The sequence below is a fragment of the Ceratotherium simum genome, chromosome 25 (genome assembly GCF_057802395.1).
Source record: "Ceratotherium simum simum isolate JZ-2026a chromosome 25, ASM5780239v1, whole genome shotgun sequence".
Lineage (NCBI taxonomy): Eukaryota > Metazoa > Chordata > Mammalia > Perissodactyla > Rhinocerotidae > Ceratotherium > Ceratotherium simum.
In genome coordinates, this window is record NC_141924.1 from 33,050,407 (window position 1) to 33,072,470 (window position 22,064).

The following is a 22,064-nucleotide window of genomic DNA, read 5'->3' on the forward strand; positions in this document are numbered from 1 at the left end:
TTATAGGCTATAAATGCTACTTGATGGGAAACATGTTATCCATTGGCATAGTCACAGAAATGTTATTCATGAAGAACTGCATTCCAAAGAACATGAATTTGCCTGAGATCAGGTGTTAGGAGATATTTAGGCACTAATATTTCATTTCATGCTACGTCCCTGATGGCAGTGAACAGCAAAAGAGCAAGGTAGTACAATTTTAAGGTGTCTTAGTTTGAGTTCTCATCTGTGCATTTTAATAATTTAAGTTAATTTATACATTTAATACTTAATAAATATATTTTATTTTAGGCTATCTATATCCCTGTTGGCTTAGATGGTTTTGGAACAAGCATTAATATTAGATTTCTAATAATTTGTTTGCTATCAAGACCATCACTGACATTATCTCTGCTAAGACATATATCAAATCATATCCATCAAATGGAAGCCTAAGCCTTGTGATTACAGTAATAGTAACATCTATTATTTCCTATGTGCCAACAACTGTCCTAAGCAATTTAAATATATTAATACATTTAATATATATAATATATATATTTTTCCATTTGCTGAATTTACTTAAATAAATCAATTTAGAAATGAATTAAACAAAACTTCTGACATGTAACATACTGCCATGTTCCTGAAACAGACGGTAACACCTGATAGAAGTTAATAACCGCTTGTTAGGAAAGCTGTTCATTAATACGGCCAGTCTTCTGCAAAACTAAAAACTATTTTGTTTCTTTCGTTTCCTTTGTTTTTTTCTTAGTCTGACAATGCAATTCTATCAAACCACAATCAAATATAATAAAGACACCACTGGATGAATAGATCTGCACGAATGGTTACAGACATTAAACAGTTTCATTCTTGGCGCCACATAAAAACAATTATGCCTGTCACATCAAACAAATCATGGCTTTTTTAAATCACAAGTCATTAAGTGATGTTACTTATCGTCCTTGTCAAACACGTTTGTAAAGGCTATTACAGTGTACATGGCTGAACATGAACTGTTTATAGTTAGAAAGATACCTGCCAGTTTATTACAATAGGAGATATATATATATAATCTCCTCTCATTAACTTAATGAGGAAAGTATTTTCCCCAACTTGCAGATGAGGAAACTGACGACACAAAGGTAAACAACTTCCCCTAAGTTATAGTAGTAAGGGTGGTACCAGCATTTAAATCTAGGCAGATCCATAACTTAAATTCCTAATTATTTCACTACACTGACTTCCAATTGAGTATGTGCATAAAATTCCACATTTGAGTTTAACTGTCTCATTTTCTTAATTTACTTTTTGTCACTCAAAATGAAAATGTTGTTGAAATGTTGAAAATTGTATCATTGAGTTGAAAATGTATCACTGTTGGGAAGTAATTTAAAACATACCTTTCTCAGATCATCGTTAATAAAACTACCTGCCAGCTCTTCTTTCTTTGTGGGGGCAGAAATCTCTTTATAGACTATTGTATTTTTCATTTTAACACTAAAAGGCAATTCAGCTTCAGGTTTTAAAAAGTATCAATTTAATAGTGAATATTTAGAAATATGTTACACAGACACCATAGTAATAGAAAATGCATACAATTTTAAACTCTTTTCTTAGGAAACCTTAACATAGATGGCTGACAGCATCCAACAAATAACATTTTGGACAAGGTCCCGGATATTTTTGAGGGTTCATTTTAAATATCATTTAGTCATGCAGACAATTAGGAGGCTTTTAAAAAAATAAATATGACAAATATACGGATTTCTGAAGTATAAACTGACATACAAATCTATATATTTTCATAATATTTTTCATTAAAGCATCTTTAAAGAAGCATTCTGTAACATGAAGTTGAGAGCTCAAGTTAGATGTAATGAAAAGGTATGATGTTTTATTAGAATTGTGTAATTCGCATACCAAATATTTACATAAAGTAAACAAAATTGCAAACATCTTCCAAGTCATCAACTTCATAAAATTAGTTACTGGAATAATTACTAGATAAAATTCCCAATTCTGAATGTTAATAAGGTAACACATATAGGAGCAATATGAGAAAAACCTAATCCTACCATCTGAGAAGCAGTGAAGGAGTAACATACTGCCCCTTGGGGATTGTCGACGCTTTCCTAGAACTCTTGGGGAGTAGATTCTTTTGTAAAACAGTGAGAACTAAACTACATCCCTTCACCAGCACACAAACTACGATAAATTTTTCTTTTCCAAACTTACAGATGCTTACAGCTGTAAACCACAGGTTAGTAAACTGTGCTAAAATGTCCCTACCCTCCATTTCCCCAAAAAAGGCAGCTCCAGAGGAAAAAAAAAAAAATCCATTATCTTTTTTTCACCTGAACAGCTTGAATAAAATTTCTATTATGAGTTGAACGAGAAGAAATAATCCTCTTACACATAAACAAGTTTGATAGAACTTAAGATGAAATAAATACTAGTTATCAGAAGAGCATATTCCTTAATGGAACTTAAAACATCAAAACTTAATTGGATTATATTACTAATTTAAAAAGTTAACACAGGAGAGGTAAGAGGATTTTCTTGAACTAATTTAGAGCAGTGTTTGCTATCTCCCTGACTACAAATTAGAATCACTCAGAGCTTTTAAAAAATGGAAGCACGGTTCCACCTCTAAGAAATTCAGATTTCTTGGGGTGGGGTCCACATTCAGAACTCTCCAGATGATTCTGATATGAAGTGAGGGTTGAGAAAAACTGATTTGGAGAAACTATTAATTACACAGAGTGGATTCAATTTAGATTATTTAAAATTCAAATACATGAGCACTTCCTATATGATAAGCATTGTTCTAAGTGCTAACGAGGAAATTCTTTTTTCTATAAAAATCATGGGATAACATTAATATACCTTTTACCTTTTGAATAGTTATATAACTTTATTAAAATATTACTCAAAACTTTTATTATGGTCTGCTGTCATGAAAGATTTCTTTCTACTTTTCTGAACTATCCTCACTTGATACTACACAACAAGAGATCAAACTTAGAAACTCTTTCTCAAGATATGTGGAGAGAACATAAGAATAACATAGATTTCATTTTTCAAGTCATAGTATATGAGGTATAGTCTACCCTATTTCTGGAGTCAAAAAGTCATTATCTAAGAACTGAAATTAGGTATTGCTTTAATGCTTAACAGAATCTCCTGGATCAAACACGAACTACCATTGGTGTCAGTGCTTGCTTTAAATTGCCTAAAAAATAATCTATGACAGATCCTCAGGGAACCTGGGAAGAGTGGGTCTTTAAATGCAGACCATGCTTCTTGTGACCTATTTATAAAACATTTCTTGAAAAGAAGTTACAGGAATACGGTTTTGAAACACACATAATTAGAAATTAGTTATCTCAAAGGAAAAGAAGTACAGTTTTTGAAATACTGCATAATTAGAAATTAGTTACTATCCCAGGATGATAGCTCGAGCTTTAAACTTTTTAAATTAAAACCAACTTTATTAGGTATTATAAAACTCATTTGAGACTTATTTTAACTCAAGAAAAAAATCAGATTTAAACTAATAAATTTGATTTGTATCTACTCTTCAACCTAACATTTTTCAGGTTTAAATTTGCTAAAACCAATGGACTAATTTATTAATCTCATATTAGGCTAATTATCTTTTAAGCTGGACAGCAAGCCAAAAATAATGGAATTTTGGTTAAACTGTAACATATGCACATGTAGAAAATGCAATAGCAATTTGTTTTCCATATTTGATGGAATTAAAACAGCTTTAAAGTTTTTATGAAAGCTTAGTAGTCAAAATAAATATTATATACACCATATCAAGAACTTAGTGTTTAAAAATAAACTTTGTCACATTGTTTTGACTTCAGTTAAACACAATTCATTTTAGTTGCTTAAGGTATCTAAGAATGATTAAGGTGTGTTTTTGGAAACAAAATTAAAAATGAAATACACTAGAGAGATAACACTAAGACGAAAGAGAAACTTACTATGTTGTAACTCAAAAGTTTAAATAAAATTATAGTAACTATTGGGACTTCTCAATATGACTGTGACCCTAAGAAATATAAATAGTTTGGGGAGTAAAAGTCAAAGATAGTCATGATTATGTGGTTCATGCTGTGAAACTCTCAGTGTGTAAAAAAATCAAAAAACAGTATACATGAGCACCATTAGAAATGTGTGTGTGTGTGTACGTATATATATATTTTAAACTTCACCTGACTAAAAATTGCATTTTCGAGTGAAGGTAAGGACAAGCACACAATTACGTAAATACATTCTTAGCTAACATGTCATATGACTTATTTTAAAATGTTTCATCTGGCATTCTTTCTAAAAATTCAATGAAAGAATACAACACCAAGGAAGCCAGCATTCTTTTGTATTGCAAAGTCCCTTGGTTAAATAGTTTACTGAAGAAAAAAGAATGTGTTCAATAAGTGTTTTCAATCCATAGCCAGATTCTAACCGTTAAAGGAAAAATGAAGTTAGCTAATACACGGGAATTCACAGAATAACCAGCACATGTTGGATTTGCCCCCAAGGGATTATCATTCAGGCATCAGATTATTTTTAATTGAAAGTAGTCAAGATTATTCAGCCGAAAGAATCTTTCTTCTACAATAAAAGATACAAATCTGTCACCTGTAATTTAATATTTCTGCTACATTCACCAAAACTGAGAAAACTACTACTGCCATATCTTATATAATACATACCCTGGGTTAAAATAGATCTTTAATGAAAATCTTATTTTGATCCTACGAAGAGACAGCTTATAATAGACTGTTAAGTATCCTTGCTCTTTTTCAAAGCTCCCAGTATAAGCAACCACATGATACAGATTGAAGTTCTTTGAAACCACTGTCACATGATAAAGACTAAAGAGTAATACTATTCACCATTTAAAATACGTTCAATCTCTTCTAGTCTTTTTAAAGCAGCAACTCTTTTCTTCTCAATTTCTTTGATTTCTTTTGCTGTTTTGTGGGAGGTCTCTTTGTCTGTATTTTTTCCTAATTGTTTGTTGGATTTAGATTGACTTTTATTATCACTTGTTTTTATTATCTGTGTGGGTCTGGGTTCATTTCTGATTTCTTTTACATTTTCAGTTGGAATGTTGTCTCCTTCTACACCTGAAGTCTTACCAGCTGGGAATATTGGCTGTTCTACAAAATTAGATGAGGAAATTTTATCCCTGACTATATTCAAATGGCGTTGAATATATTCTTCATGTGGTGCTAATGCCAATGTTTCAACCAGGCATCTTTCAGCTTTTAATAAGTCCTTCTCTTCAAAATAAACAACACAAAGATTGTGTTTTCCTTGCACATTGCTTGGATCCATCTCCAAAATCTTTTCAAAACATTTTTTTGCTCCAAGTATATCTTTCTTTTGATTCATCAGAATGTCTCCCTTTAAAATGAGACCCTTGATATGATCAGGATAGTATCTAAGTAACTCTTCCAAAACTGGCAAAGCCATTAATTCCTTTGCAGTCTGAGAATATAGGAGAGCCAAATTAAACAAAGCACTTCTAAAGTCAGCTTGTAATTTTATAGCTTTCTTCATCCACATCTCTGCTTCAGTGTCCTTTTTGTCATCCATGGCAAGCATTCCCAGATTGAAATAGCCATTAGCATCTTGTGGCTCTTCATTTATATAGTTCAGAAGTCGTTTTCTAGCTTCAGGTCTGAGTTTAACCTCACCTAAGGATAATTTTTTTAAAAAGAAAACAAGTTATATTGTTAGCAAATGAATTAAGTCTGAGGAAAAAAGCCACTTTCAAGTATTTATCTAGTTAGATTACAAAAAGACAGCATCAAAACAACTGCTATACCTAAATCAAAAAGCAGAAAGCAAAAACCTCGAAGTCTTCATAGAAAAGACAGTGTGTTTGAAACACTGAAATGATAGCTCATTTCCTTTCCTTTAAAGCAGTAAGTGCGTTAAAAACCAAAAGGGGTGAATATCTCCTTACAGTTTAGAAGCAGAGGAAGAAAAGAGAATTAAGAGGAAGAGGCACTGGATTTGCCAACAAAGACATTTATTCCATCTTGATTCTGTTAACATTATGACTTATGCACTGAACAAGCTATTTAACTTCCTGGGTTAACTGCTTGAATTTTCTAAGAGACATATGTAAATATCCTCAGCGAATAGTAACTATTATTGAATAAACAAAATGTTTCAGTCTTACTAAACCAGATCTTTCTGTATGTTACTTCCAATTTTTTAGAATGTTTCAAAGGTAAAATATACCATTAAATATAAAGCTTATAAATATAAATTAGGATTTAGAAAACAAATATTAATATTGAGATAATTTCTATTGCAAATAAATACAAAAAAATTCAAGTTCTACAACTTCAAACTTAGGGTTCAATCTTGTGTTGGTAACGGGCATCTTTCATGATTACTAAGGTTAGCTAACTTTACAAAAACACTTATTAGCTTTTCTCCAAACTTACGCTTTTTGGAGTAACAGGCATAAAGTTCTCCCTCTATTATTTGACAATATGATGAAAAAAGAAAATTTGAAAATAAACCAGTAGGCTTAAGTTCTTGTCTTGGACTAGTTACTAAATTACCCATATGAAGTTGGGTAGTTATTAGATCTATTTGATCCTCACTCTTTAATCCACTAAATAGAAGATTGGAAAAAGGAGACTCAAAGGTCCTCTTTAGCTCTAAAATAATATGATTTTATGATTCTTTCATTTTTTGCACAGTTTTAAAAAAGTATTTAAGAATTTATCTAAGAATTAACTAAAAAAAGGTAAATATAGAGACTTTCCTAAACATAAAAATTAAGACTATAAATCATATACACTGCCTTCTGAAGTAGTACTAAAATTCCTATATATCAAAGATCCTGATTTATTGTGATTAATGATTTAGTTTTGATAAATTACAGAAAATACTGGATATAACAATAATATCTCAGAAAGTAGTAACACTGGATATAAAATGATATCAAAAGTACCTGGTCTTATAAATCAAGAGAAAATAGAATGCTATTTTTTCTAAAACATATAATGCTCTTGGCTCCCTAGAAATAAATATGTAAAAAATTTTTACAACTCCAGATTACTTGGACAGTATATTTATATGAGATTATACTTCCATGCATAAAATGACAAGAGTAGATTGACAAGGCACTGCTTAATAGACTGCCTAAAAAATCTTAACACATACCAGAAGAACTAACAATTAATACTGTCATATATGTTAGTGCATTATTATGTGAAAAGTTTACTTCAAGTATTTAAATATTCTTCTTATAAATCATTTATGCACAGTTTTGATATAAATTATCCATTTGTAAAACATTTGCTATGGGTAATGTAATTTAAGTTAAGGTTTTATTATATTTCAAACTATAACATGTTTAAATATAGAAATATTTTGAAAAAACATACCTGATTCTTGCATCAAAATAGCAGAATTGAATAATGCTAACTTATGCTTTGGATTTAGTTCTAAAGCACGATTAAAGTTTTTTAGGGCTTCATTTGGTTCTTTAAGTTCAATATGAACAATCGCCAAGTTGTACCAAAGATCTGCATTATTTTTGTCCAGCTCTAGCGCTTTAAGATATGCTTCTTTTGCCTTGAGAGGTTTATTCATTTTTAAAAGCAATTCTCCTCTGTGGAAAAATCAAACACAAGCTTCACTTAAAAACATTACCATGTCAGTTTGTAGATACTATTTTCCACAAGTTTTAAGCTTTTCCACATATTCACAGCTTTCCTTTTTCCTTTTAACTTAGGCTCTTACAGTTTTCTTTCAAAAATAACTATCTGAAACTGCCCTCAAACCTGAACTCATTAGTTTAGCAAACTTGGCTTGATATGTTTTCAAATATTATTAAAGAAAAAAAAAGCATGCCTGACTTTAGAGGGTAAGATGTGGGGAGGTATCTAAGAAACAGGGACAGAGAAAATACATATTTGAATGTATCTGGCAAGAAAGCAAACTAGACTACATCAGAAAAATGACAGCAACCAGAGTGGGAGATCAATTTGTCAGGAGACAAAGTAATAGCATTTGTGATAGGGAAATTCCAGTATTCAAATCTATGTTAGAAGTCTTACTATACAAAAAGCAGAGCATCTGAAATTTTTTACCCCTTCTTATATTAATTTAGTCTTCTTCAATATATTCTTATAAAATGACCATTCATTAAAAGAAAAAGAAAGAAAGGAAAGGAAAAAACAAGAACTAAGGGAGCTGACTGGGAGGGTGGGAGGGCGCCAGTGCCACCCGCAGATACCTCTGCAGAGCACTTCTGGAACTGAGGATTGCAGTTTGAAAACCATTTTACAAATCTTTCTAATATGGGTCTATTTTTGTTAGACAGCTTAGAAAAGTCATTTTGCCTAAGTACATATGTGCAAATCAATTTAAGCGGCGATATGAGAGTTACTTTTACTATGATACTATTCTTTCCTAAAGTATCAGCATAGGAATGAAATCAAATGAACAACTATTACTATTCTCAATTCAGCAACTTCTAGAATGAGTGTTTGTCCGAAATGTTATTTTTTTAATCTAGAGACTGTTGAATAATTCTTTATAGATTAACACATGACAGGTTTCATTTACAAATGCAATCCCACTAAATTTACCGAATTTCAACAAGTACTGGAGAAGGCTGAATAAGTATAGCCTCCAACTTATAAACAGATTTTATCTCAAAAACTTATTAAATTCTGAATGCATTTTCCCCATAGAAACAATGTTATAAATGATTAGGTTTCTGGGCCAGGTTACAAAACATAGTTTAATATACAATTTTCTGCAAGTATAATACAAACGATAACTCTTACATGGGAAAATATATCAAGTTCTAACAAGTGATGTCAAAATATTTTTTTTACTGACAACTAACAAGTTTCTTTGTGGTAAAGACATTAATAACCAGTCAATTCTCAGTATTTATTTAAGAAAGCTCTTGAGAAATTGGATATTAAAAGTAATTACTATAAAACGTTAAGTCTCAAAGGTTTTAAATAAAAATGAATTTGGTAATGAGAAGCAAATGAAACTAAGAAGGAACTTCTTCTACACTTTCTTTCATATAAAACCTAAGTTTGCCATTATAAGTTACAGACTCTTTTGTCAATTTCAAACCAAATCAGTTAAATTTGTTAGTCTAAAACAGGCTATGTTTCTATGCTCTTGGTTGCCAACTAAGATTACTAAAAGAAAAAAAAGCCAATTTAGTCAAAATGCACATGCAGATGCAGCTTCAATCTTCTAGAATGACAGCTTAAAGTGAACTACAGTACCTGCTAATGTAAGCCTGCTTGAAGTCGGGCCTCATGCTTATCGCTTGTCGGTACAGTTGATCTGCTTCCTCCAGTCGGGACTCATTTGCTCTGATCAAGTTGGCCAGATTGATATAAACATTTAGGTGGTTAGGCGCAATTCTGGCTGCATATTTTTTACCAGGAATAATCTGTTCAGAAGAAAAGGCATTTTCATAATCTGATATTTCAGTGCCAAGTAAAAATCAAAAGTAAGTATTCCTATTGGCTTATTTAAAATACACACAGAACATAAAAAGATTATGCTACTAGTTTTACTGCTATACTAAAATAAATCATAAAAATGTGAAAACATCTACAGTATTCACAAAATGTAAATAAAATAATACTTTGTGGCACTGAAGGATATATTTTTCATTCACGCCAGCTCAACAGAATATTGTTAGCTTTTTATTTACTGTCTAGTTTTTCATATAGATCAGAACTTCCAGAGGCTAAGGTCTCACTCCGTGTGCGTCAGACCAGGAACCGAGTCTCTCGCTCTAGTGCGTGTGCCGCACCACGTCAGCTTGCACGTGGTCAGCAACATGCCTCCCGGTCGCGATAAAGGGTGCTTAACTTGGTTTCAGAAAACCTCACTTATCTGGTGGAGTTAGGAAATAAAATTCTCTAATTAACTCATTATTCAGGTTAAGTAAAGCTTATTATATATAATAGATATGGATGCAAATTTTCAATGATCATAATAACTTGTATCCAGTAAGAACCTACACTGAACAGAATTTACCTTTAGAATCTTAGGACTGAAATAATTCTTAAGATATCATGTGGTCCAACTCTGTTTTTAAAACATTTATCAAACTATTTAACCATTTTAACATTATTCTTCTTATTACCGTAGTATCAATCTATACTACAATTAGGAAAACTGTAGCCCAGGGTAAACTATCTTTTCTGATGACACAAAGCTGGTCAAGGCAAAGATCCGATTTTCCAGCTTTGACACTGTATTGTGATATCTAATGAATCTTGTACTTGTGTCATTGTAACAACTGATGGACACAATACAGCAACAGACATGTACCCATTTTATCACTTTATTCATTTATTTTTTGATAGGAATAATGTTGATTTTAGTGCTTAAAGTATATAAATAAAATTCTCTTCATTTAAAGTCATTGAATTCATCGATAACTTGTAATCAAGAATATCAAAAATTCAAAACTTTATGGATTTAGTTTTTATAAACAGATTATAAAAATTTTTTAAAAAATTAAGTGAGCTAGAAAAGTAAATGTACTCCTTTTAAAACTTGTAGCAATAGATGGTTCATTGGACACTCTATTCAATATGGATGTCTAGTAGACATGACACAATAATAATAAATTACGACAACTTACTTGAGGCATCAGGGACTTAGCCATCATGTAAGATTCTTCAGCTTCTTTGGTTCTATTCAAATTTTTATAAGTTCTTCCTACATTCATGTGGGCACCAATATCATCTAAAATTTTTAAAAAATCATTTGTTGGCAAATATACTAAATATTATTCAATGTAAACTACTAAGAAGACATGTTTCTAGCAACAAACACACTAGGCAAAGAATGCAAAAGCAGGCAATAGGTCCTGCTTCCTCCTTAAAGCTCTTCTAACACAACTTGATATGACTTATGATCAATGTTACACTAGAAAATTATTATATAAAGTACTGTAAGGACAGAAAATACATATGACATGAAAAAACTATTTGAATGGACCCTTGAAGAATAAGACATGAGAGGGGAGAAACAGGGGTAATGAAAAAATACACATCATTTCTCTTCACTGTATTTTACTATACTGTACTAAAACTTACTTCCATTTTCTTAATCTCATAGCTTTAGAATTCACTCAAAAAGTATGGCTCGGGGGCCAGCCCCGCGGCTTAGAGGTTAAGTGTGCGCGTTCCGCTACTGGCGCCTGGGTTCAGATCCCGGGCGCGCACCGACGCACCACTTGTCCGGCCATGCTGAGGCCGCGCCCCACATACAGCAACTAGAAGGATGTGCAACTATGACATACAACTATCTACTGGGGCTTTGGGGAGAAAAAGGGGAAAAAAAAGGAGGAGGATTGGCAATAGATGTTAGCTCAGGGCTGGTCTTGCTCAGCAAAAAAAGAGGAGGATTGGCATTTAGCTCAGGGCTGATCTTCCTCACAGAAAAAAAAAAAAAAGTATGGCTCAACTCTCAAAGTGAAAGGGATCTATAAGTGAAAAGGATCATCATGATCCTAGAATTATTTCATGTGTTATAACTAACAAACATGCACCCATGGAGGAACGGGGCAAAGAGACTGTGAAAAAACTCTGATTTTGTTTTTAAAAATTTTTGTGAATGTGGCTGGAATGCAAGTACAATGGAATATCAGGATTCTATAGTATTACTTAAGATGCAGAGGCCCCTCTCTCTTAAATAATGATAAATTCCTATATAATTTATTTAAAACTTTTTAAAAGGTTGTGTTAACATCAGAATGTCAGGAACTTTTGTCTCATTTTCTAATATGGAAAATCCAATCCTCAGCAAATTTATTCAGGGCCAGAAAAATATGCAATTTAAGTAAGAAAGATATGAGGGTTCATGGCACACTAGTTTTTTTTTTTTTTTTTGAGGAAGATTGGCCCTGAGCTAACATCTGTTGTCAACCTTCCTCCTTTTCTTCTCCCCAAAGCCCCAGTACATAGTTGTATATTCTAGTTGTAGGTCCTTCTAGTTCTTCCATGTGGGATGCCGCCTCAGCGTGGCTTGATGAGCAGTGTGTAGGTCCATGCCCAGGATCCAAACCGGCAAACCCCAGGCCACCGAAGCGGAATGCACAAACTTAACTGCTATGCCACTGGGCCAGCCCCTGAACGCTAGTTTTAAGATACATTTCCCAGTAAATATTTCAAAAGAGTGGAATAAAGATAGAAAGAAGGAAGATCTTAAATCAGACAAATTTTACTCAACATGAATCTCTAACAAACATGACAAGGTTTCAAATTATGATTACTACTTGCCTGTGACACCGATGATTTTGCAATTGTGGAATAGTTCTCTGCCTGCAACTCCCAGGACACTTAGGGGCCAAGCATATATATTTTAGGCATTCCCCTAGGAGGAGAGTAACAGTCCTAAGATCTTGCTACATTATGTTTCAGGCTGGCAATTGTGTGCACTGCACAAAAACTGTCAGATGCAGCACAGGTTTGGTTAGAGAACTAGGGGACAAGGTTGGAGGAAAGGGGTTAATATTTTGTTTTCAGATGTATTGCTGAGTCTCATGGGGTCTCAGGAGGGGGTCAAGCAAAAAAAAAAAAAAAAAAGAAAGAAAAAAATGCTCAGGGTAACCATTCCAATCCTGGCTGCAAATCAGAGTACCTGTATAGCTTTTAAAAATTCAGATAACTTAGCCCCACCGAGCTTTATCAAAACAGAATCTTCAGGGATAGGATCTGCAAAAATGTTTTTAAAAAGTTTCAAAGGCAATTTTGTTGTAGAGCCAAGGTTTAAATTCACTGCATTACCAAGAACATATAAAAATAGAGTAGGTAGTCCTTGCTCTTACATAGCTCAATTTTTTTTTTTTTTAGTATCAGGTAAATCTATACCATTTACTATAGAGATCAGAAAGTTACTTAGGAAAAACTAAGGATATATAGAACCTGAAAAAATTAATTATACAACAAGAACCTGATCTAAGGAAAGAACAAATAAACTGAAAGTTTAGATAAATAAAAGTGTAATTATGTTCCACTAAGTATTTAAAATGTTACTGAAATCAGCCCCAACCAATCTTAGAAAAGAAAGAGGTTATGTATTTATTTGAAACATGAAGCAAATTACTACCCACTGTAATCAGGTTCTTAGAATTATGGCAAGGAGATAGTGTCATCAAAGAAGACTTCAGACACTAGAGTAAAGCAGCCCTACTTTCTCAAAGAACAAAGATAGCAATCAGACAGCCTTTAGCATCAAAAGGACTACAAAATACAGCTAATAAAACAAAGACATAATTTTTAAGCAATTTTTTTTTTTTTTGTGAGGAAGATTAGCCCTGAGCTAATATCTGTTGCCAATCCTCCTCTACTTCATATGTGGGACGCCTGCCATAGCATGGCTTGATTAGTAGTGCATAGGTCCGTGCCTGGTAACTGAATCTGCAAACCCCGGGCTGCCAAAGTGGAGTGCCACAAACTTAACCACTATGCCACCAGGCCAGCCCCAAGCAATTTCTTTTTAAGTTACAAAGCTTTAAGATTTCAGAGGAGGAAATAGCATTACTGGTAAGGTAAATTTAAATTTGAAAAAGGTAAGAAAAGCAGGCAAGATGTAAAAATCAATGACATTTAAATGACTAAAAAGCTACAGAATTTCAAAGAATAATCTTGCTATCATGAGTGCACCATCCATACCAACAGCAGCATGAATCTGACAGTCTGTTTTTAATTCAACATAAATGAGGACTGGCAAGTACCAGGCAACTCTGTGCCTAATAATTCTTCAGCCACCAACAGTGAGGTTAAGTATTCTCACACTGATAATCCAGGCATCTGTGTTGCTCTCCAGTATTTCCTATCCACAAAATTGTCTGTCTATTCATTTAAAAAGATAAATTTATAAATAGCTGGAAACTCCTAAAAACTCTTTAAAAATCATTTCCATCTTGATAGCATCAAAGTTGAAATACAGGTCCATGATTCCTTTCTGATAACAACAGTTTCAAAGATCTGGAGAATTCTGGTGTCCCTTGAGAAAAATCTACCCTTGTCTTGAAAAGGTGTTTATGGAAACTGTAATTCCATTTGCAAAAATTTTATCTTGGTGAATTGGGATTTTTTTTAAAACACTTGTAACCATCAAAACAAAAAAATCGGAATCAATTGTTTAACATGACATACATGTGGCCTGGTCAAAGACCACTGGATAGTTTAGGTTTTTATTCTGGCTAAGCAAGAAAAGCTTCAGACTGAGTTTTTTTTAAAAAATTAACTTTAAAATGTTATGAATCCCTACTCTATGTGATCCTAGACTGTTCCAGGGTTTTAAATACCATCTATACGCTTGTTACTCCCAATTTTTATCTCTAGTCCTGACCATTCCCCTTATCTTCAGACTTATAAATCTATGTCCCTCTCCATCTGTATATCTAAAGGGACAAAAAAGGACTCTTGATTTCCCCTCCCTACACGTTAACTCATGTGTCAAATCTATCTATGAAGAAGACGCCTAAAAAACAAGGAACAGCCAAGAAACCTCTGAATGCCAAATTCAATGTTTCTAAGTTTATGTACCTCTTCACAGTAAACTGTAATAAACTGGTTTACCTGTTTTGCTAGCCCATGGCTTATTAGAAACAGCAATTTTGAGAGTATGGTAGAGAGGTCACACTAAAGGACACAGTAAGAAAAACAGTATCTCAAAAACAGCAAAAAGTGGTGCCAGACCAGTGGCATAGTAGTCAAGTTCATGCACTGGGGTTTGCAGGTTCAGATCTTGGGTGTGGACCTACACACCGCTGGTCAAGCCATACCGTGGCATCGCCCCACATACAAAAAATAGAGGAAGACTGGCACAGATGTTAGCTCAGTGACAATCTTCCTCATCAAAAAAACCCCCCAAAAACAGCAAAAAGTGACAATTAATTGACAATGAAGGGAAAAATTATTCTAAAACTGAGTGCCTATAACTGGCAACATCCTGTGATATGCACACTACTCACTAGACAAAACTAAACATGCACATACACACCCACCCGCGCCATTTAATTTAGTCTTTACAACAATGCAATGAGAATAGAAATTACTCTCCCCATTTAGAAATGAGAAAGATAGGGCTGAAGGGGCTTAAATAACATATTCTAAGTCTCAAAGTCCCTGTGTGTCTGATATTAAAGATGACTTTGCTTCTCTAAAAACTCCTAGAACGAATCTAAGAGACTTAAAAGTAATGAATTTAAACTACCACAGTTAGTGACCACTGACTATGTATAAGACAGTGCCAGATGATGCAAGTGATACAAAGATACATCAGGTGTTCATGCTGCCTCTAAGGAGCTCCTCAGTTTAAGTAAAGAAATATTTTAATAAATAAACATTTAAATAAATAAACATTTAAATAAATAAATACAATATAATACTAAATGGAAAAGTACAAATACCATAGGAAAGATTAGAAGACGTTGTAAGAGGTTTTAAAGATGAGAAATATTTGCTTCTACCTGGAAAGACAGGAGGGTTTTTAGAAGAGAAGCCATGTGAGATGGGTTGTAAAAGATAGATAGGGTATGGTAGAAGGTGGGTGGGAAGGAAGGGAGAAGAAAGGAGTTCTAGGCTCAAGGAAGAACATGAACCAAGGCACAGAGGTGAGGAAGTCCAGGACATGTACCCTATATTTCAAGAAACACTAAACTACATGAAGAGCCAGGGGAGATAAAATTGGAAAGCTAGACCATCAGTTATATTTCTACAACTTTCTCCTTTCTCTACTTGAAATGTGGCTTTGCCCTGGGGACACAGTTTACACTGTAGCTCTTCCAAGTGGTGACTGTTCTTTTTCTTATCCTTTGCAACACGGCCTGGAGGAAGAGTAGGTGTCCTCCTTGATCCTTATCACTTCCAGACAGTTCTGACTCCTTCTTAAAATCACTGATCTCTAAATTTCAAGTCATTAAACTCTATTACCAACTATCCCTTCTTGTTGCAGTCACCAGTCTCTGGGTCACACAACTCCTGGCTCCTTGTCATTCTCTGCAATATGACAGTTGTCAAAATTCTTAGTGATTTCAAAATCTACACAGATGCATCTTCTTTTTTTTTTTTTTTTTTAAATTGCTTTTGAATGCCTAGTAATATATATTTTTTAATTATTTATTTTTCCCCCAAAGCCCCAGTAGATAGTTGTGTGTCATAGCTGCACATCCTTCTAGTTGCTGTATGTGGGACGCAGCCTCAGCATGGCCGGAGAAGCGGTGCATCGGCGCGCACCCGGGGATCCGAACCCCGGCCGCCGGCAGGGGAGCGCGCGCACTTAACTGCTAAGCCACAGGGCTGGCCCCAGATGCATCTTCTAATACTTGGCCTTCATGTCCTTTCTTCCAGTGATTTTCACCTCCTTACTCCTTTAACTGTGGCCAACAGCCATAGTCATATCTAACAGAAAAATAGGGGGCAGCTTCCACCACTCTCTACCCGCTAGAGGATATTTAGAAATGTATGTAGGGGGTACTTTTGGGTCATCATTCTGAATGAAAAGTAATGATGGCATTAGTGGGTGGGGCCCACATTTGGTACATATCCTGAAATACCATTCTGCACACTTGAAATGCCAATAGCATTCCTATTGAAAAATAGTGATGCTCTAGCTAGATCCTACTCAGACATAAATAATTCTTCAAATTTATAAACTACTGATCCTATTGCCTTTCCTCCATTCCTCACCTTCCCTCCCATCCCTTCTTGAACAGCTTAGATTCTGCATCCCATTATCATAATCACTCCCTTATCCCTTTCTTGTTTAACAACGGACGTCCACAAAATCCTAATCCTGTTTAACTGAATTCTCCACGCCTGTACCATTGTAGCCGTAAAGCAGTTGGAGAAAACATATAACCACATCAACTGGTTTAATTTTAAATCAAGTATTCCTATCCTACAGTAGGGTGTCAGAACTGCTTGGCAATTATAGCACATTTTCCTAGTCTATATACTTTACTAGATCTTTGTTTCTCAATGTGTGATCCATGGGCTAAGCATCACCTGGGAACTCATTAGAAATGCAGAACTTCAGGCCCTACTCTAAATCTCTACACATCAGAACATGCACCATAACAAGATCTCTAGATGATTCCTAGTCACATTAAACTTTGTGAGCATCGTCCTAGATGACTACTTCAGACCCTCTCCTGTTCTTACATGTACAGCACTTCCTCCCCTTTCCTCACTCTCTACTGATGATTTTGCTTTCTATCTCACTGAGAGAACACAAGCAAACAGAGAACAACTTCCAGAAGCTTCCTCCATGTCATCTATTCACCTCCCTATATCCATGTCCCTATACTCTGCCTTCACTATTACCACAGGTTAACTATTGGTTCTATGGCTAAACGAAGTCCTCACCTTGTGCACCAGATCCTATTTATCTCTTCTCATCTATTCAAGGACCCTGATCCAGTAATTATCCTCCCATCTTGAATTATCACTTTTCCCAGTTTCAATGGATTAGCCACACACATGCTTTGTTTCTCTCACCTTAAAACAAAAAACAAAAAACTCCCTATCATCCTACCACCCTCTCTTGACCCCATACCCAGCATTGCCATCATTTCTTATCAATACCCTTTAAAAGAGTTTTCAATATCAATTGTCTTCAATTGTTCTTCCCCTACTCTCCCAAACTCACTCCTATCAGGCTTGTGCATCTATCATTCCACCAAAATTGCTCATCAGTGCCACCCAACAACTCTGTGTGTAAAAAAACTCGTTAAATGTCTGATATAAATAGCTCTAACATATAATCCAATTCAAAATAAGCCGGCATCGAACATTGTAGTATTTAAGTCACTTGGAATAAAGCTTGAAAATAAACTCTACCTTATTTTCCCCAAATATAATCAAGGTTTTAAAAAGAAAATAAACTATTCAAATAGTTTTAATTAATAATGCTTACCTGGCTGAACATGGGTAGCCTGTAAGAAGTATTTCAAAGCTCTCTCAAAGTTCTTTTCATTTTCCAGAGCATGACCCACATTATTCCATAATTTGGCATTATTTTTATTTACCTTAAATACACAAGTACAGGTAGAAATTAGTTACAATAAAAAAAAGTATGACTCCAATTAAGGCAGATATTTATTTGTATACTATTAGGAATGGAGTGTTCCAAGGAGATGTCCATGAATGGATGAATGTCATTAAAAGGTACAAACTTCCAGTTATAAGATTAAGTTCTGGGGATGTAATGTACAACATGGTGACTACAGTTAACAACACTGTATTGTATATCTGAAAGTTGCTAAGAGAGTAGATATTAAAAGTTCTCATCCCAAGGAAAAAAAAATTATAACTATGTGAGGCGATGGATGTTAACTAAACTTAGTGTGGTAATCATTTCCTAATATAGAGCCAATCATTATGTTGTACCTCTTAAACTAATACAAAGTTATATGTCAATTATGTCTCAATAAAACTGGAAAAAAAATCATTCAGATTTTCTCCTAGAAAAAAGAAAAAAAAATATATGTATATACACGACTCCAATTAACAGATATTTGTTTGGTATATTACTAGCAATGGAGTGTTCCACGGAGATGTCCCTAGAGACAAGGAAAGAGCCAAATGAACACCACTTCACCAAATGTACTCTCCTTTCTTTCAACACCAACACACTAAAACGATAGCAGTCTGATGTCCTTTATTTTATATATTAGAATTTTACTAAAAATTTTATTTGATGAAAGCATAGTGCTGTCTGAAAACTCCTGCTCTACTATTTGTATTCTTTGGGGAGAGAAGGTATTTGAACCTGAGAATATGTTTAAACATTTCACTGATTACTTATTTTTAGGTTCTATATAAAGCAATTATGGTAATCGGAACCCTAGGATTAAAGTTCTAAGTTGATCTGTGCTTTCAGAGTTCACAGATGGGCATGGTGTTCCTGCCAGGAAAGGATGGTACCTAACCAAGGAACTGGCTGCAGTGATTAGGGCTGTGGTTTCCAGCATTGTCCTGAGAGTAAGGACAAGCAAAATTCCTGAAAATTATGGGGCTCCACTGGTATTTCAGGAGTGTGGATTAATAAGAATGGTAATGAGGTCTCATTTTTTTTGTAGATTTCTGAGATAGGAGAACGGAGTTACTGAGTGGTACAAGAGGAGAGTCATCTGATCTTAAGTAGATGTCAAATCAAGAAGTCACACAGACTACTGGAATGAGGCAGTGATCCAGTAAAGCTAGGCAATGGAGAGTACAGAAATAGCCAAAAGGAAGTTAAGAATTTAGAGATTTGAAGAGAGGCATTGGTAAAGGAACACCTGAAAAAAAATCTTTGCTTACAACTTTTATAGAAAACAAATTTTATGATTTTGTTTGTTTGTTTTTTGTGAGGAAGACTCACCCTGAGCTAACATCCGTTGCCAATCCTCCTCTTGTTTTGCTGAGGAAGACTGGCCCTGGGCTAACATCCGTGCCCATCTTCCTCTACTTTATAAGGGATGCCGCCACAGCGTGGCTTCACAAGCAGTGTGTCAGTCCGTGCCTGGTATCTGAACCTGTGAACCCCGGGCTGTGGAAGTGGAGCACGTGAACTTAACCACTATGACACCAGGCTGGCCCCCAAATTTTCTGATTTTTAGAGAGACTTTATTTCTATTTATGTTGTCCACTCTATAGAAACTATAGAAATGCTGTATCACTCCTTTCAGCCAGTTCCTATCTTTCCTATAATATTGTAACCATTGTTATCTTTCACATAGTGGAGTGCCATTTTTTGCCATGTATTTTATTTCACTGAATCTAAGAAGCCATCAACTATAAGACTCATCATTATTTTATGTACGATTAAGAAAGAAAAAAGGTCACTAATTGATTGTAAGATGCCTTTCCCTGTAAGATTTATTCTAATTTCAGAGATGTTAAAAAGTAAAAACACGTGTACCTTAAGAAGCAATGAATTATAGTATTTTTATTTAAACATTTTATCATTTGAGCTTCAGACAACTGTATAGTATTTAGGGAATTATTCATATATGCTGTAGACATACACCTAAGTACTATTCAGAGCACTGCTTATGTTACATACAATATAAAGAACAAATTATTTTTATTTAACTTTTTAGTGAAGTATTTAAAATTGACAGTTAAACGTCTAATTAAAAACAAAGTTAAAACATTTTAGACATGGCTATAAGAAATAAGCGATGCCATATTTTCCTGTCATTCTGGATAATACTTTACCTTCAAGGCTGACATAAACAGTGTATATTCAGACTCCCAATCCCAATTTCTGTGGAGTGTTTTTAAGGCATGAGTGAATATCACCATAGACAGACAAATCCAGGCTAACTTTTTAAAAACACTGTTTAAGAAAGAAAAGCAAAACACAAAAACATTTCTACATCACCAAAAGCATTTTGCCTTTTAGAACAGAGGTAAGAAATATGCTAAATATCCCCAAATATCATGTTTGAATTTATTCTAAAGAATAAGAAACATCTAATCATCATCCCACTTCAGGGAGAACACCACCAAAAAAATTAGATGAATACTACCTTTCACTTCAGTCTACAAACACATTAAATATTGCAATATTTGCCTCTATTTCAAAAGCTTTGTTTAGATTTAATGACAAAAAAATTGATAAAACCAGTTTTTAATTGTGACTTTTTATATTTAGAGTCCTTTGTACCATTACCTACAACTTGAATACTCTTGTGTTTATAAAGGGTCAATCTTATCAATGGGTATATTTAAAAACGTTTTTGCTTACAATATATACTACAGATTATCATAGCATTCTTAGAATCACTTTACATTTTAAAGCTAGAATTATTTATTAAAAGCCATAGAAAAATAAATTCTTTATAAAACAGATGCAAATTACTTATAGAGTTTATGCTAATTATTTGGGACAATTCTTCATCTATAAAAAGACGGTTATATTTCAATAATCCCCATAATTTCATTTAACACTAATATTCTCCAAGTCTCTGTTTTTGCCCTGGTAACACAGTTCAATTTCTTTCACTTTGATAAATCCACTTAACCAGGATGAAAATGCACGGATCAGAAAGAACACGAACACTGGAAGCAGTCAGATGTAAATCTGAATCAAGACTCTGCTATTTAATAGCTGTGTGATCTTGCGTAATTCAGGTAACCTGTATGAGCTTTAACTTTCAAATGTGCAAAAAAGAGTTAGGGAGTGTCAAGATTAAACGAGAAAACAAATCTAAAGGGTCTATCATGGTACCCGGCACATAGTAGGCACTCAAAAATTGGTAGTGAAATTGGTAGAAAAAGTTTGGTAGATGGTAGTAAAAATTGTAGACATGGATGAGATCATCCAGGGAGAATATACAGTGTGAGAAAAATGGCTGAGTAAAACTCTGAGAAATAAAAAAATATGTAAAGAGCAGATACAGCAAGAAGAATCCAAGAAGAGACTGAACAGAAATGAACAGATGTGGAAGAGAATCAGGAGAGAGACTTTTTACAGATGCCAGGGAAATAAAAGCACTGACTGGATTTAGCTACTAAGAGGCAATTTGTATGTATTAGTAGAATGATGTTGAGAGAAGTGAGAATTCTATGGGCTGAAGGGTGACTAGAAGATAAGAAAGAAGGGAGTGATCATTTCTTGCATACATACAATGTGACTATTCTGTTCCTTAACTGTTAGTTTAAGGCAACTAGGACATGATGAAAATAGTGATGACAGCAAGAAATTACAGACTGCTTATTATACACATTTTATATAATAAACTCAATGTGACTAACTTAAGTAAGAAGACAATATTGCACTATATTCATTGTACAGGGAAGTGGCAATGGTCATTTGTAACTTTAGTCTCCATAATATCCTTGTTTTCATTTGGGCCTGACTCAAAGTTTGTTATGTCTCAGGCTGTGAAATGCAATTATATAAATACAAGGAAGAACATAGGATGAGGTAGGTGCTATGGAGCTTTCCTAACTTAAGTTGCAGACAAATGAGACTATCAGGATGAAAAACAAAAAGGTATAAAAGTATGACTTATAAAACTGAACTAAACAAAC

At 34.0% G+C, this 22,064-nt stretch overlaps 1 protein-coding gene across 2 annotated transcripts in view; it reads right to left on the bottom strand.

Annotated features, from left to right (window-relative positions):
- Positions 1 to 1,499: 1,499 nt before the first annotated feature.
- The window catches only part of TMTC3 (transmembrane O-mannosyltransferase targeting cadherins 3), a 62,817-nt gene continuing 42,252 nt past the window's right edge, over positions 1,500 to 22,064 (bottom strand). For both annotated transcript variants that reach the window (XM_087449128.1, XM_004417928.3), the window contains 6 exons: positions 20,244 to 20,364; positions 17,956 to 18,067; positions 10,667 to 10,770; positions 9,288 to 9,457; positions 7,416 to 7,642; positions 1,500 to 5,702 (listed from right to left, as the gene is read on the bottom strand). In XM_087449128.1, coding sequence (XP_087305254.1) covers positions 4,888 to 5,702; positions 7,416 to 7,642; positions 9,288 to 9,457; positions 10,667 to 10,770; positions 17,956 to 18,067; positions 20,244 to 20,364 — 1,549 coding nt within the window. In that variant the 3' untranslated portion in view covers positions 1,500 to 4,887. The remainder of the gene's footprint in view (positions 5,703 to 7,415; positions 7,643 to 9,287; positions 9,458 to 10,666; positions 10,771 to 17,955; positions 18,068 to 20,243; positions 20,365 to 22,064) is intronic.